The 17,823-nt window shown below is 40.6% G+C and overlaps 1 protein-coding gene across 1 annotated transcript in view; it reads right to left on the bottom strand.

Moving 5' to 3' along the window:
• Positions 1 to 1,858: 1,858 nt before the first annotated feature.
• The window catches only part of LOC129339474 (vomeronasal type-2 receptor 26-like), a 28,585-nt gene continuing 12,620 nt past the window's right edge, over positions 1,859 to 17,823 (bottom strand). The window contains exons 4-7 of the mRNA XM_054994055.1: positions 11,328 to 12,179; positions 10,260 to 10,487; positions 8,463 to 8,589; positions 1,859 to 2,760 (exon numbers count right to left, since the gene is read on the bottom strand). Coding sequence (XP_054850030.1) covers positions 1,859 to 2,760; positions 8,463 to 8,589; positions 10,260 to 10,487; positions 11,328 to 12,179 — 2,109 coding nt within the window. The remainder of the gene's footprint in view (positions 2,761 to 8,462; positions 8,590 to 10,259; positions 10,488 to 11,327; positions 12,180 to 17,823) is intronic.

The raw sequence follows: 17,823 nt of genomic DNA, 5'->3' as shown, positions 1-17,823 counted from the left end.
ATGTACAGCAATTTATAAATCCAGTCCTCGATGGTTGGCACTTCTTGTACTTTCCACTTCTGCGCGTACAAAAGTCTAGCCGCTGCCGTCATGTAAAATAGCAATGTCCTGTATTGTGCTGGAATATCCTCCATTCCCAAGTTCAGTAGCAGGAGTTCTGGGTTCTTATTAACTTGAAATTGTAAAATCTCACTTATTACTCTTATTATTTCCCCCCAGTACTGCCTAGCTACCTCACAAGTCCACCACATGTGATACAAAGATCCCTCATGTTTTTTTACATTTCCAGCACTTGTTAGACATATTTAAGTTCCCTAGCGCAATTTTCTTTGGTGTCAAATACCAACGATAAATCATTTTATAGACATTCTCTTTAATGGTTGTTGGGGGTTTTCCGGGCTGTATTGCCGTGGTCTTGGCATTGTAGTTCCTGACGTTTCGCCAGCAGCTGTGGCTGGCATCTTCAGAGGTGTAGCACCAAAAGACAGAGATCTCTCAGAGTCACAGTGTGGAAAAGATGTAGGTCATTTGTATCTACTCAGGAGGGGTGGGGTTGAGCTGAGTCATTCTGTAAGAGTTTCCCAGGGTGTGGAATGCTAATGGCGGGAGGCTTCACTGTATCCTGAGGAGGTTCCTCAGGATACAGTGAAGCCTCCCGCCATTAGCATTCCACACCCTGGGAAACTCTTACAGAATGACTCAGCTCAACCCCACCCCTCCTGAGTAGATACAAATGACCTACATCTTTTCCACACTGTGACACTGAGAGATCTCTGTCTTTTGGTGCTACACCTCTGAAGATGCCAGCCACAGCTGCTGGCGAAACGTCAGGAACTACAATGCCAAGACCACGGCAATACAGCCCGGAAAACCCCCAACAACCATCGTTCTCCGGCCGTGAAAGCCTTCGACAATACATTCTCTTTAATGTTAGTGCATGTCGTAATCTTCAACGTATTTTTCCACAAGTATTCCCACGCCTCCATTGTTATTTCTTTATTAAAGTTTATAGCCCACTTCACCATCTGCACTTTAACTGTCTCATCTTCAGTATACCATTTTAACAACACCTTATAGACCTTAGAGATTTCCTTTTTATCTTCTTGTAGAATTACTTCCTCTAGTTCTGAGTTCTCTATTCTTATCCCTCCCTTTGCACAATCCGAGTTGTAAAGGTCTCTAATCTGTCTATATTGAAACCAATCATAATTTGAAGACAACTCTTCTTGCGTTTTTATTCTTAACTTGGAAAGGTCTGTTCGTGTTATTTCCTTATATGTTAAACATCGTTGTTCATTGTCAACAGTTCTCGGGTCTATTACTTCATAAGGAACCACCCAAGAGGGAGTTCCTTCTTGCAGGTAGTTTCTGTACTTCTTCCAAATTGTGAAGAGGCTTCTACGGATATAATGGTGCAAAAACATAGAGTCTGCTTTTACTTTTTCATACCACAAATATGCATGCCATCCAAATATTTTTTTATATCCCTCTAAGGCCAGTAGTTTACGATTTTTCAGAGTCATCCAATCTTTCAGCCACACCAAGCAGATTGCATCATAGTAAAGTCTTAGATTGGGCAGTTGCATTCCACCTCTCTAGTTGGAATGCATTTTATTGAGGCTTCATGACAGGCTAAATGTTTCCTGTTGCAAGTAAACTGACAAACCAAGAAAAACCTAAACCTTGATGGCGCAAATGGCAAGTTTGTTAACTGGCTCTCAATCAATTCTTATTTTTTTAAATGGCCCACTACATATTATATTTAAAAGGATAGATTTGAGAGAAAGTGTCAGAAAAATGCCTATACAACACTTTAATTACATGCACATTTTGAACTTGGTATTCTTGAATTAAATTTTTAATTCTTTCTCCTTATTAACTGTTCCCTGTTGTTCAGCTCAGGTTGAAGCAAAATGATGTAACATTTAGGAGAAAAGATGCAACCAAGAAGCCCAGCACTGGAGGCCAAAATTGAAAAGATTTCCACAGCTACCATATATTTCCCCTTGGTACTCAAGTAAGTTGGAACAAATGATAACCACACACTACAAAACACCAACATGCTGAAAGTAATAAACTTGGCTTCATTAAAATTATCTGGTAATTTCCTGGCAAGGAAAGCCGCTATGAAGCTGATAATGGCCAGGAAGCCCATATAGCCCAGGACACAGTAAAACATGGTAGGTGATCCCTCATTGCACTCCAAGATAATTTCTTCAGTCAATGAATGCATGTCAACATCTGGGAATGGGGGAGAGACTCCCAACCATACCACACAAATGCCCACTTGGATAAGGGAGCAGGAAAGAACAATGCAGCTGGCTAAGGGTTTCCCCACCCATTTCCTCATCCTGGATCCTGGCTTGGTGGTCGTAAAAGCCAGAACCACAGTGAGAGTCTTTGCCAGCACGCATGATACAGCCACTGAGAAGATGATGCCAAAAGTCATTTGCCGGGTGAGGCACATCGCCATCCCAGGCTGCCCAATGAATAGTAAGGCACATAGGAAGCAGAGTAGGATGGAGATAAGAAGAACATAGGTGAGGTTGCAGTTGTTGGCTTTGACAATGGGAGTGTTGTGGTACTTCATAAAGCTTCCTAATACCAAAAGAGTGAGCCAAGAAAAAAAAAGCACCAAAACAACTAAACTGATCCCTAGGGAGTCTTCATAAGACAAGAAGCTTCTGTCCTTTATAAGGCATGAGTTCTTGACCTGATTTGGATATTGATCTTCTGGGCATTTAACACAGTCATCCATGTCTGGAAATGAAAACATGTATTCTGAATGTCCCCAAACATCCTAATATGTTCTTCACCCATGAATTATGGATACATAAAGAATGCCATTGTGATGTTGTGGTATGAAAGTCAAGATAACACCAGGGAGACCAAGATCTAAAATTGCATTCTCCATGAAATAAACAACAATAAAAGCCATTGTATAATATCTAATGATATTTCAGAGCCCTTTTGCACACTATTTTCATAATCCTACAATGACTGTCTGAGGAACTGGATTTCTTTTTTTATAGTGATAGCTGCTTTTAACTTTTTATACTTCATGAGACCTAATTGAACAGTTCCTGCATGCTGCTCCCCTGTCCTCAACATGAAATGCTAGACTCTGACATCAGTTGATATCTAGGGAATTTTCTAAAAAACCCAATAACATTGAACACGTTTATGTTAATTAATTATCAGGGACTTAAACAAAAGAAATTTCATAGTATCCACTGGCAGGGATGTTACTCTCTTCCATATCCAGCAATGCCATCTTGAAACAGGACCAGGAATGAAACCAGGATGGGCAAAAACATGGGGCAAGCTTGAAACTTTTAGAGAATCTCTAACTTAGAGATTCTCTGGAGTTTCCTTTGGGTTTATGAAACTTTTATTTGGTACAGTTGAAGCAAAAAGAATATCTCATATTATGTATCCATAATAATAAAAAGATCTGTCTGCCCATCCAACCATCTTTGGCAAGCATAACTCCTCAGAAAATAAATCTAGGAGTTTCAAAATTGGCCACCAGCTTCAGGATGTTCATGGGACGAGCACAGAATCACAGAGTTGGAAGGGGCTGTACAGACCTTCTAGTCCAACCCCCTGCCTAATGCAGGATGAGCCTAAAGCATCCCTGACAAATATTCATCTAGCCTCTTCTTGAAAGCCATGCCAGAGATGAAGGGAATTGGAAGATCCTCGCAGCGACCCTTACTGCTTTTTGCATTGCTTGTTTCTAGCAGGCATAATTCCTTTGACAGTAAAACTAGGATTCTCACAATTGGCTTTTTGCTTCGGAATGATTATGGATGTTGTTGTGCCCCAAACAAAGGGAAACAGAACATCCCCCTGACCCACATTGTTTCCAAAAATACCTCTTGGTATTAGTAATAGAAGCTATAGTTGTCTGTGGAAGGTATGACTCCTCCGAAAATGAAGCCAATTGTCTGACGTCATGTTCTCAGGAAGATCATGGAGGCTGCTATTCCAAAACTGAAGTCAATTAGAACACCTTTGCATGGGTAATCTGTTTACCCCCTCCCCCTCATTTTACAAAGGAGGATATGGAAGGCACATGTAAGCAGAATTTAAAGCTGTACTCTTTTCTTCTTATGCTCTGTTATAAATGCCTTGCCATTGTCCTCCCCACTTCCAGTCAGAAGCCCACCTGGAATCTCTGAAATTAATAGCCAGTCCACCTTTATTTTTGCACATACCTTGGTGTGATCTGCTTCTACTCTGGTGTGCAAATTAGAGATGCAGAAATTTGCCCTTTTTGTTTCTTTTTATTCTCTTATTTATTTATTTTGATTTATACCCTCCCCCACGAACAAATACAGGGTGGCTTACAACATAAAATATACATTAAAACAACATAAAAATGTAAAACTAATTTAACAAACAAGCCTAACAGTACACAGCATTTATAAAACTATCATAAAAACCACAGGCACAGCCATCGTACAAGGCCCAGGGCAATTGTAGGTGGGGACATGGTTGTCAGGGAAGGGAACAATTAGCTGGCTCTCAACTGAAGGCCTGGAGGACCATCTCCTTCTTGCAGGCCCTGTGGAATTGTAATACATTTTGCAGGGCTTGGCTTTCCAATGGGAGTGTGTTCCAGTAGGCCACAGCCAGGACAGAAAAAGCCCTGGCCCTGGTCAAGGTCAAACAAAGGTCCCTTATGCAGAGGACCACCAAGAACTGCTTATCCACAGACTGCAAGGCTCTGCAGGGTTCATAACGAGAGAGGTAGTCCAGCAAGTATGCACATTCAAGTATGTAAACAGCTTTAAATGCTAAAAGCAGCACCTTGAACTGGTTCCAGAACTCATTGGGATCCAGTGCAGCTGGCACAGCACAGGATGACTGTGTGCCCTAAATGCCATCCCAGTAAGGATGCATGTCACCATGTTCTGGACCAGTTGTAACTTCCAGGTCAAATGTAAGGGGAACCCAGTGTAGAGCATGTTACAGTAGTCCAGCTAGGAGGTGACTGTTGCATGGTTTACCAAAGCCAGGTCCTGAGATGAGAGATAAGGTGCAAATTTCCTGACCTGCCCAAAATGAAAAAATGCAGATCTATCAATTGTCGTTACCTGGGTCTCCATAGAAAGTGTGGCATATAGGAACATGCTGAAGCTCTTTACCATCGACAACAGCCTTAACTGCTCTCTGTTGAGGGTTGGGAGCTGGATTCCCAAATCCCTCATCCTACAACCTAGGTACAGAACTAGAGATGGGCATGATCTGCATTACGATCAAAAAAACCCCATGATAATGTCAATCTCACAATCGGGACCTGGTGGATCATTGTCTTCCATGGCAAACGATCCAGCGGTCGGGAGGGGGCTGGACCGGGTCTGGTTAGGGCAATCGTGATAGGATCGGGAAGCTAGACATTCAGGTGTCAACAATCTATTCCCCTGGCAACAGAGGCAGGGGAATGCCTGAGCTCTGTTTGAAACTTGATAATATTTCCTCTAGTGAGGAAAAGCAAACAGTTGTGAGTGAAAAGGTGGTTTCCTGAGAAAAATATAAGCAAAGTGACTGGGAGAGGAAGGGGTTAAGAGAGAGAGAGAAAAAACAAAAAACCCTGGCTTTCTCTCGTCCTGAGTTCATTCAGGGCATTGAAAGAGTTAACACTGAAAAGAGATCTCTCTCTCCTCCTGGCTTCTCAGCCCAGTGGGTCAATGGTAAATAGAGGGCTCAGAGGAGCTGAGCGGAAGTGTATACTGTCCCAGATCATGTCCAATGCCACAAACAGGACCAAAAGATCTAAAATATGACAGCCTTTTTGTTTTGTTTCAATGTAAAAATCATATGAATTCATGAGGATTCGTGTCTCAGATTCATGTTTTTTCACCATGGCAGTGCCAAATATTTTTGGATCTGTGTTTTTTATATTTCAGTCTGCGGACCTGGCTGTGATATGTGATTTGATGTTTCATTTGTGTTTTTCCTATTTAAAAAACCATAGGATCCGTGAGGATCCATGTGGATCCTGGTTTTACTTTCTTCCTGTTTAAAATATGCTTTTGGAAGACTTGCTGCTTGCTTTTAAGATCGGGTGGGGAAGAATGGAGGATTCTATCCCTGCTTTTTTTTTAAAAGCTGGTTGAAACTTGTTGACGGGGTGTCTCTTTCTCTCTCTCTATTTGGAGAGGCAGGGACGGGTTAAAAACTTTTTCCCTCTCTGCTCTAAGTACGTGCATGTGTGTGAAAGAGAGAGAAAATGTCCCCTCCCTGAGGGGAGGCAGCTCGTCGCCGGGTTAAAAACTTCCCCCTCTCTGCTCTAAGTGTGTGCGTGCATGTGTGTGTGTGAAAACATCCCCTCCCTGAGGGGATGTGGCTCGTCGCCGGATTAAAAACCTTTTTCCCCATCTGCTCTAAGTATGTGTGTGTGGAGGGGTGCCCCTCTGATCCCAGATCGGAAACGGGACTTGATCGGAGTGAATCAGTGATCTGGGGTCGTCACCAGCGCAGATCCACGAACAGCTTGATCGGTATTTTTTTTTTGGATCGTGCCCATGTCTATACAGAACCTCCATCTTCAGGGGATTCAACCATTCCACATGCCATCCAGACCCTTAGCCAAGGAATCTGGGGCAGCATCTAACTGGCTGTCCATCAACAGATGGAGCTGAGTGTTAGAGACTGAATCAATCTAAACAATTGTGCCAGGCAAGATCTAGTGGACGCAATTGAAGCTGCATAATAACCCCTCTTTGTGGCTTTCACTGTCTTCTCATAGGATTTTATAAGTATCAAATATGATGTCCTTGTCGTTTCATTATGGATTTGCTGCCACACCTGCTCTAGCCATCTCAGCTCCCATGTCATGTCTGCTCCTCATCCATGCCATTATTTTAAGCTGAGCTGTTACAATGAGCCATGGCAATTACTGAAAACCATTGTTGATGCTGTACCTTGATGTCATATTGCCAATGCTGTAAACTGCCTTGCTTTCACAGGCCTACTGAAGCCGCAGGTGCCTTATCTAAATGCTTTGAAGCTCCCAGAGCTTCTGACCTTGTAAACTGTTCATTCTCATGAATCATTGTGTTTCAGCTTTAATCTTATGCCTTCCTAGTGTCTGGACTTGATATGTAAACTATGTGAGGAGTACTCAAACCAGCTTCACATCAAAAGTTATGTTTTACTGTTGGGAGGGGGAATGAGTAATTGTGCTCTATAATAAGGATGGTTTTCACACGTTTAGATATTCCTATCAATTTGCTTATCTGCTTGCATTCCTTCTGAGCGATCCTATGGACATATCTGTAGATTTGATTTGATTCCTGATTCCTGAATAAAGCCTTTCAACCAAGATCGTGGATGTCTTGCTGTGAAGGTACAGGGGTCTCTCTGCCATAGCCTGTCATCCATAGACTGACATTCCATTTCAGCTGCTGTAGCTTGCTCCTTAGTATACTAAGGGGCCACTTTGGTTCATGAGTGGAGAAGGCAATGGGGAATGATCTTATCAATGGCTTCAGTCCTCTACCAGTTCTTCCAATGAGCTGCCAGGGGGCATAGTATCCCATAGAGTGTTTGAGAATCCAGTTGGACCCATTAGACTCCCTGGGGAGCATAAATCAGAGTTGTTTCCACATGACTTACCTTTTGCTGGAACACAGCGTGTTCGCGCATGAAATCGCATGATAACAGCATCTTCCTGGCACGATTTCACATATGAAGACACTGTGTTCTGGCAAAAGGTAAGCAATGTGGAAATGGCCCAGATTGGCACCCAAATAAGGGGAGTTTATGTGCCCAGGTGAGCCATCAGGAAGAAGTGGGCTGACTATGGCATTGCCTCAGGCATATCCAGCTCCATTGGTATCCTCAGGCAAAAGACCAGAGCCAGCATGTGTCCTGCTCAATGCATGGGGGCTGATATAAACTGGGAGAGTCCCAGTGACACCATGGAAGACCCTAGTCCATAGCCGATGAGAAGGCTGCATCATCGGCATGGCCACTGCCTCCAACAGGCTAGGCAAGGCAGCTGCCAGCGTACTGGGTGAATGGTATACCAGGCAGATTGCTGAACTTCCCTCAGCGTCCCATTCCAGGCCCGCACAATCAATGCCAGCAATCTTTGGTGCAGGGAGCGGCCTGATGGAAAAAGATTCTTACTATGAGCCTTTTCATTTGACCCATTTTATGCTATTTTTATGTTATGACATTTTAAAGCCATTTATACATAACAGATACAAAAAGTGGCATTCATTTTGATTTCAATATTTTGTTAATGTAGTTGGAGAAAACAATGCAGAATTATTATGAATGGAGAGACAAGGTGTCATACGGTGGAACTTTGAGTAAAAAGTATTTCTAGAGTAGACTGATCTGTCAGGTTTGTTTCTCAAGATGGTAACGAAGCCTTGTATTCAACTACTGCTATCCTAAGCTGAGTTGCTGTCTTCTAAGCCCAGCGGCACTATGAAATCTCTTACCTTTCTGGTTTGAAACCTTTCCTTCTGGACATGGGATACAATCGTAACAACAAAATGGCTTTCCTTCCTGCCTTCTCTTGCTGTAACCCGGTTGGCAGCTCTCAGAACACACAGAAAAAGGCGTAGTCTGGTCATTATATGGGGAAAGAATAGACAATTTACTTTTCAGAATACACATATGGGTATTTTCTTCTTTTGGTATCTTAAACACTAACACATTTTTATTCTAGTTTAATGTTTCATAGACTTTGCTTCTTCAGATATGTCTGTGGACCATTAGTAATGCATAGACGGTTGACAACAAATAATAATATTGCCTAGATGCTAGCCTTAAACAATTTTGTAAGAAAACACTCCTGCATTGTATTTAAAGTATATTCGCTGTTTGAAGACAAATTCCAGTGCTGTTTAGGGTAGTCAAATATCATTCTTCCCCCATACAATTTTGTCTTGGTGGTAAAAGTCTGTGTGTATCACAACTCCCGCAGCCTGTTGCAAAGCCCAAATAGCCAGGTGTGTACATTCACACAAGGTCACTTTTGTTGTTCATATTACTCCTCTCTTTTTTTGCTAGATGAATATCAATTCTACAGAATTTTATTAGTTCTTCCTGTGAAAAGCGGGAAGGACTGAACATCTCCAGAACATGCAATGCATTTATGCTAGGAATGTGCAATCAGATCTTGCAGAGTCTAAATGTCACCTGACTCCAATTTGACAGGCAATATCTAATTCACTGAAAGAGTTCTGGAACTGGATTGAGAAGAAAATACTCAGTGCTTGCAGTTTGCTCATATTTCCTGCAAAAGGAAGGGTCAGAGATTTTTCTCCCAGCCAATTCAAGAGAGGGATTAGCCAAGCTTCCCTCAGCCAAGCACATTATCCTGTGCAGTAATTTCCCTCAAGCATTTGTTGCATTCGGTATTTACTTTAGGGGCCCCTGACAAGATCCTGCATGAAATATGCAGACCTTGAACTCCTACTCTGTACCCTCACCTGGACTACAGAACAGTTTGATTTATTTTGATTAGTAGTAATAGTGAGGACTGCCCCTAGGGATAAAGGTGGCAGGTAGCACTTTCTCTCTGGGGGTGCAGGGTAAATTGGACCCCTTTGTCCAATTCTCTGGGGGAATATTTAATATAGAAGGAAAGCAAGGTTTACTGAAATTTTGGTGCCATTGGGTGAAATGTTTTTTTAGAGCTGCTCTGGACAACACACAATTTCTTCCCATAAGAAATAAATAGAGACAGTGATGGCTAGGGAAAGCTCTTTCAAGAGACCATAAAATCAGACCCCTTATCCAATTCTCTTGAAACTTGGGAGGACATTTAGTAGATGGAAGACCTTGATGAAATTTTGGTGCCATCTGGTGAAAAATATCTCATTCAGAAGACTATTTTTCCCATGCCCACCCCCATAGGAAATAACGTTCATACACCCAATCCAACATGACTTTCCAATACAATGAACACACTCTTGAAATTTAATGAAAACAAGGGCTATGCAAAGCTGAATAAAAGGGGTATGCAAAACTGAATAAAAAAGCCATAAATATACATGGAAATAGCTGATGTGTTTCATCAAAGTGGCTTCCAGGATCATGAACCAAATCCAGAAAATCAAGTTATTACACCACCCTCCAACCAAAAAGTTTGTCTTTTTCATGTTGGTTCTGAAACATTAGGAAGTTATTGCTTAAATAATTAAAGTTTATCCAATAAAATTCACTATGAATACCAGGAATAATTAATTCATAAGGGAAACAATACCTGGTTATCTTCCCTCAGATCCTACCTGGTTAAAACTTCTGTGCCATGTAATGGATTCCTCATGAATGGTGAGCATATTGTCTTGGGAAGCACGGGGATCCAGTCTTCCGACTTTCACTCTGAGGAAGGATTGATTGGGGAAAATACACCAGTTTACAATATCAAACCCCTCTATCAGTTCTCCATTCTGGTCAAAGGAAATCTTGTCCCCAGCACTGTTGTTAAAAGAGACAGTTCTTAGAAAGTGGTGCAGCTGAATTGAAAAAGAAAACAGAAACATTTATAAGATGCAAACAAATCATAGAGGAAGGTTCCTTGATCTGATTCACACCATTAGTCATCTATCCTAGTGATGTTTGAATACAACAGCAGCTGATTTTCAGTGTCTCATGCAGAGGTTTATTCCAGCTCTTCTGTTTGTTAAAAGGGGCATTTCTTAGAATGTGGTGCAGCTGAATTAGGTATTAGGTATTAGGAATTAGGTCAGGTATTCTGGACTACATAAAGATGCTGAAACAAAGATTGATGAACTGTTTGATTTTTAGAAAAAAATCAAGAAATTTCGGGGTGTATCCCTGCTATATTTACTGTAACTTAGTTTTAAATTAAAGGGGCTCAGAAGTCCCCTTTCTTGACAATTGCCTACATGTTGTTTTAAGAAGACTATGGAAGCAATTTTTTCTGCCCTGCCTCTATTCAGGAGAGCACAACATCATATATGTATACATTTCTCCCCATAACTGGACCATAGAACTTAGTCTTTGTTACATGATTGACTTTGTTACAGTTTGGCTCTAGTAGTCACTAGTGGTGGGAGTCAGTGTCTTGAGATGTCTTGACAAATCTTACAAGGACTGTCTCCCTTCTATTGAAGCAAGAAATGCAGAAGGAACCGTTAGAGAAACTGGTACTATCTCAGCATTGCAGACTCAAGCGAATGCAGGAACTAAAGAAAGAACTAATCATGGAAAAATGAAAACTTGCCATTTGTAGAAGAATAGAACAAAATGCCCAGTAAGAACAATTGACAAAAAAATGGTAAAAAAAAATACATATTGAGACTTGTTATTGCATCTTCATACATCATTGTTACCTGCCATGACTGTGGATCCTGAAAATTCCATATCCTTCTATCAACCCTTGCTCTGTGTTTGTGCTGGGACGACTGCATGGCATGTAAAGCATGTGCCACAGCATAGACAGCATTGTAGATGTTGTAGCTCTGGCCAATCATGTTCATTTCAAACAGTAATCCTGAAAGGCTCTCCAGCTTCTCTGCTCCAGTGCAGGTTTTCTCCCGCTCTTCGCTAAGAAATGTATTTGGAAATACACAGTCAAATGCCTGTTCCCAGAAGTCTTGGACAAATCCATCTTCATTTGTCGAGAAGAGGCTCCTGGTCTGGAGGAAATCTTGGAATCCTCGCACTTCATTTGAATGAACTGTGAAGGACAGAGCACCATGGATGGCTTGTATGTCCCAAGTTCTTTGATAAATCTGTGACATCAACACCATTGATGTTGTCATAATCCACACTTTACCTTTAGGCTCCATTGTCACCATTCCCATTTCTGGCAGATGTAATAACCATCTGAAATTTATCATATGTTCTTCATAAACAATCACTATATTAGCATTGCTTTTCATGGAAACATTAAATATTGACACCAATGAATTGATGAAGTCAAGAAGGTTATTGACATAAATGGTCTTGATTCTTTCTAAAAAGGCAAAGCAGATGCCCCTGGAAGGAAAAACTTCAAGCATTGTCTTCTCAAATCTTTCTCCAATCCCACCATCAGCTGTAAGGACCCCAACCCATGTCCAACTGAAATGCAGAAGTAGCTGGAGTATTCCGATATACTCATAGGCTTCACTTGGGACCATTTTGTAGAAGGAAATGGTATCTGCTTTATCAAACACCCTAGGAGTGGAGCCGTAAGTAAACTATGGAAAGATAAAATGGACGGGTAAGGGGAGAGGAAGGAGAGAGAATTCCGCCCCCAGTCACATTCATGGCAGCACTGTGCCAAAAAAGTTCTTGCATTGTTAATTTCTTTGTGTTTTTGTAGAGATGGATTAGAATCTCAAACTTCCCAGAATGATGTGTTCCCAGAAACCTTAGTCATGTTTAATCTTTCATTCAGAGACCAATTGCATGGAAAGAATGTTAAAACAGTGAAGAAGAAGAAGGAAGAGGAAGAGGAGGAGGAAGAGGAGGAAGAGGAAGAGGAAAAGAAGAAGGAGAGGGAGAAGAAGGAGAGGGAGGAGGAGAAGAAGAATGTCCACTAATAACTAATATGTCAAAGGGCACAAGTTATAGGCACTGTGCCTGATCCTGAAAAAATATTTTCCTGTTTCTCTTGAATATGTGCCAAAAACCTGGGTGTTGCCTTCCCAGGGAAAAGGCTTCAACCAATACAGTCAATCAATGTGTAACAAATATCTCTTCAAATCATTGTATAGAAAAGTGCCACAGTGCAGTCCCTGGGAGGATGACATCCAGGTTTGGGGCAGTTTGTTTCCCATGGGAGTCTCTTTTTGGTTCATCTCTTGAATACATGCCTTTTTAATGCATGCCTAATTTTTCACTATATCAGCCGGTGTTGGTTTTCTTTAGAGAAAGAGATGCTCTTCATTTTTATCTAACAATAGGTTGGTCAGGACAGGAAGGCTCCAGACATGTTTAGCTATCCAAAAGAAAGGAAATGTGAGACATCTCAGTCACAGCAACTATAAGGCATGAGAACATTCAGAACCAAAGCATAAGTTTCCTGGGCCCTGTGAAAATTGGTAAAACGCAACCTTCTACTTACAGACATGATCCGTTCTACACATGTGTGTGTTATGTACTGTTAAGGCATCTTCGACCTATGGTGACCCTATGAATGAAAGGCATCCAGAACATCCTATCTTTAACAGACTTGCTCAGATCCTGCAAACTGGAGGATGTGGCTTCTTTTATTGAGTCAAGTCATCTCGTTTTATGTCTTCCTCTTTTCCTGCTGCCTTCCACTTTTCCTAGCATTATTGACATTTCAAGAGAATCTTGTCTTTTCATGATGTGACCAAAATAGGATGGCCTCAGTTTTGTCCTTTTAGCTTCTAAGGAGAATTCAGGCTTGATTTCATCTAGTACCCACTTATTTGTCTTTTTGGCTGTCCATAGTATCCGCAAAACTCTCCTCCAGCACCACATTTCAAATGAATCAATTTTCTTCCAGTCAGCTTTCTTTACTGTCCAACTTTCACACCCATACATGGCAATGGGGAATACCATAGTATGGATTATCTTGATCTTGGTTCTCAGAGAGACATCTTTATCTTTAAGGATCTTATCTAGCTCCCTCACAGCTGCTCTTCCAAGTCTCAATCTTCTGATTTCTTCATTGCAGTCTCCCTGTTGGTTGATGATTGAGCCAAGGAATAGAAAATCTTGAACAACTTCAATTTCCTCATTGCCAACTTTAAAATTGTGTAATTCCTTGGTAGTCACTCATTATTGTCTTCTTGATGTTCAGTTGTAATCCTGCTTTGGTTCTTTCTCCTTTAACCTTCATCAGTAGTCATTTCAAGTCTTCACTCTTCACTATTTTTCTGCTAGTAATGTGGTGTCATCTGCATATCTCAGATTGTTAATGTTCCTCCCACCACTTTTCACTCCACTTTCTTCTAGATCTAATCCAGCTTTCCTTATGAAATACTCTGCATAGAGGTCAAACAGATAGGGAGATAATATGCATCCTTGTTTGATACCCTTGCCAATTGGAAACCATTCTGTTTCTCTATATTCTGTCCTGACTGTAGCCTCTTGTCCAGAGTATAGGTTGTGCATCAAAACAATCAGATGTTGTGTTACCCTCATTTCTTTTAAGACTCTTCATAGCTTTTCATGATCCACACAGTCAAAAGCTTTGCTGTAATCTATAAAACACAGGATTATTTTTTTTCTGAAATTCCCTGGTATATTCCATTAGCCACCGTAAATTCACCATGTGATCTCTGGTGCTTCTTCCTTTTCTGAATCCAGCTTGAATATCTGGCATTTCTCGTTCCATAAATGGCAAGAGTCTTTGCTGTATAATTTTGAGTATCACTGCTTGCATGGGAAATTAATGTGATTGTCCGATAGTTGCTGCACTCCTTGGCAGCCTCTTTTTGGGGATTGTAATGTAGACTGAGTGTTTCCAGTCTGTGGCCATTGTTTTGTTTTCCATATTTGTTGACAGATTCTTGTTAAGATTCTGATGGACTCCATTTCTATAGCTTGAAAGAGCTCTATTGATATTCCATCTACTCCAGGTGCCTTGTTTCTCCCAATTGCTTTGAGTGCAGCTTTTACTTCACTTTCTAGGATTTCTGGTTCTTCATCAAAAAATTCTTTGTCAAAAGTATCTGTCATCCTTCCATCTCTTTTGTATAGTTCTTCAATGTATTGTTTCCATCTTTCCTTTATTTTGTCCTGATCAGATACTGTATTTCTATGTTGATCTTTCAGCATCCCAAGATGTGGCTTGAAATTCCCTTTGATTTCTCAGCTCTTTTTTAACAAGTCTCTTGTTCTTCCTTTTTTGTTGTTCTCTTCTATTTCTTTGCACTGGTTATCATAATAGATTTCTTTGTCTCTGCGTGTAAGCTGCTGAAAAAACTGCATTTAGCATTTTGACCCTATTTCTGTTGTCTTTTACTTTCGTTTCTTCGTCTATCTTTAGCAATTTTAAGAGTTTCCTTAGCCATCCATTTAGGCTTCTCCTTTCTTTTGGCTACAGGAATAGTCTTTACCAGGGCTTTTTTCTGGGAACAGAGGTGGTGGAACTCTCTATTATCACATGTACTCCCAGAAATGTGTGATGACGTCACTCCCAGAAGTGATGTCACTCCCAGGACCCAGCACAATGCATTACGACAAAATAAATGTTAGTAAGCTTAGAAAATTACGCTATTATGAGAAAGGGTTTTTTTTTCCTTTCTGTATCCTCTACAAAAAGTGAAATCTTCCATTCCCTTTCCCAAACATTTCATTTCTTTGGAATCATATTTTAAAACATGCAAGAGGGAAGGGGCCTCTAAAAATCCAAAACCCATCTCACAAATCTAAATTTTAACAGATTCCCTCTGCCAGCATAGGAAAAAAAACCCTAAAACTCTTTCTCAAAATTCCACAAAGTCTGAAATTCCTAATCTAATGAATACTGAATTTTCAAATTTTCAGGGAGGGTTTTGCTTTACTGGAGCAATTCAAAATTAGATACTCAACTTTAGCTCCATTAGAGTTATACTTAGTTTAAAATGGCTTTTATTTTGTTGCTTGCCAACTCTACCTTACCAATGGCTAAGATGTTGTGACATTGTGAAATGCTCATAAATATTCCAGAGTCCCAGACAAACAATATTCATAAAAACTTCCTTAACACCAATACGTCCACGGCAATTTCAGTGATATTAATCAGCTGAGGGTGGGAAGAACCATTTGAGTTCTTAAGACATAAGAACACCTATATGCTGATGAATATATTAATGAAAGCCTTCTGTGACTTGGACACAGCTATCCATTCCTAGTATAAAACTGGAATAACCATAACTGATACTTTAACTAATATAAATAACCATAACTGATATATTTAACTAACACAGAATGTATCTGCTTTCAAAAGTTGTGGGAACCATAACAATGTCAACTTTAGTCAACAAAAGAATGAAAACAACACACACAGCCCCACCCACCCACTCCCCCAATGAAAATAAAATAGAATGAACTCAAAGCAGCACACACATACATAGAAATCCCTGAATGAAATGGAAGTCAGAATGAACTCAAAGCAGCTAAACCTCCTCCGCAAAGCCGACTCCAGCAGCTATGCTTGCTCTCTCTTTTGCTCTCTCTCTCATGACAAAAGCAGAATGAACCCAAAGCAGCTAAAGCCTCTGCAAAGCCAACCCCAGCAGCTCTGCTTGCACACACTCTCTCTCTCTTTCTCTCATTCACTCACAAATGAAATAAGCAGAATGAACTCTCTCTCTCTGACCCCAGCAGCTCTGCTTACACTCACTGTCTGTCTGTCTGTCTGTCTGTCTGTCTGTCTGTCTCTTTCTCAAGAATGAAAAAAGCAGAATGAACTCAAAGCAGCTTACCCTCCTCTGCAGAGCCGCACCATCTCTCTCTCTCTCTCTCTCTCTCTCTCTCTCTCTCTCTCTCTCTCTCTCTCTCTCTCACACACACACACACACACACACACAGAGGAATGGGAAAAAAGCACAATGAACTCAAAGCAGCTAAGCGTCCTCTGCAGAGCTTGTAGGGCCAAAGGAGGAAGGAATCATGTAAGCAGGTTCTAGAGCTTCCAGAATGGTGTTCCAGAATTTTCCTCCCCCCAAAAAAGCCCTGATCTTTGCATATTCTTCCTTGATAATATCTCTGGTTTCAGCCCACAGTTCTTCTGGCTCACGATCAGTTAAACTTAGTATTGCAAATCTATTCCTTATCTGGTCTTTAAATTCTTCAGGAATATTACTTAGATTGTATTTTGGCACTAAGATTCTTTTAGCTTTATTCTAATTTTTGATATTAGCAACTATTTTTTGATATTAGGATCTTTATCACAATCAGCTCCTGATCTTGTTTTAGCTGAGAGAATAAAGCTTCTCCATCTTCTGCTTCCAATTATGTAATCTAGTTGGTTCCTGTATTGGTCACCCAGTGATTTCCATGTATACAATTATTTTTTTGGTTGCCTGAATCATGTATTTGCAATGAATAAGTTGTTGGCTTCACAAAATTCTATGAGCCGCTCTCCTGCTTCATTTTGTGATCCTAGTCCAAATTTTCCAACTATGTTTGATTCTGCTTTATCGCCTACTTTTGAATTCCAGTCGCCTATGATTATCAGCATATCATGTTTAGGTGTATGATCAATTTCTTCTTGGAAACTTGCGTAGAAGTTTTCTCTTTCTTCCTCCTCAGCAACCATAGTTGGAGCATAAACTTGAATTATGATTATGTTAACAGGCTTTCCCTGAAGTCTGATTGATATTACTTGGTCAGAGTTTGCGTTGTGGCTCTTAAATGCTTGTGCTATGTCTCGCCTCACTATTAGTCCAATGCTGTTTCTTTTGAGTTCATTTCTACAGTAAAACACTGTGTGATTTTCTGACTTAAAATGTACTGAGGGTTCATATTAGTTCACGCACACCCAGGATTGCAAAGTTTAAACATTCCATTTCTTGATTTATGATTTCTAGCTTACCTGTTTTCATACTTCTCATGTTCCTATTATGTGTGTCACAGCTTTGGATGTTCCTTTTGCATCTACTCACGTCTGCAACTGGACATCCTTTTGACTTTAATCCAGTCCCATCATTAAGAATAGCGCTAGTCATACTTGTCCTCGGCTCTTCCCCAGTAGCCAATTGAGTGCCATCTGACCTGGGGGTTGGGTTTTCCAGCAATATATACATATACATATACATATACATATACATATACATATACATATACATATACATATACATATACATATACATACACACACACACACACACACACACACACACACACACACACACACACACATATATATATATATACACATAT

Source organism: Eublepharis macularius, chromosome 12 (genome assembly GCF_028583425.1).
Source record: "Eublepharis macularius isolate TG4126 chromosome 12, MPM_Emac_v1.0, whole genome shotgun sequence".
Classification (NCBI taxonomy): domain Eukaryota; kingdom Metazoa; phylum Chordata; class Lepidosauria; order Squamata; family Eublepharidae; genus Eublepharis; species Eublepharis macularius.
This window is presented reverse-complemented; position numbering and strand designations above follow the sequence as displayed.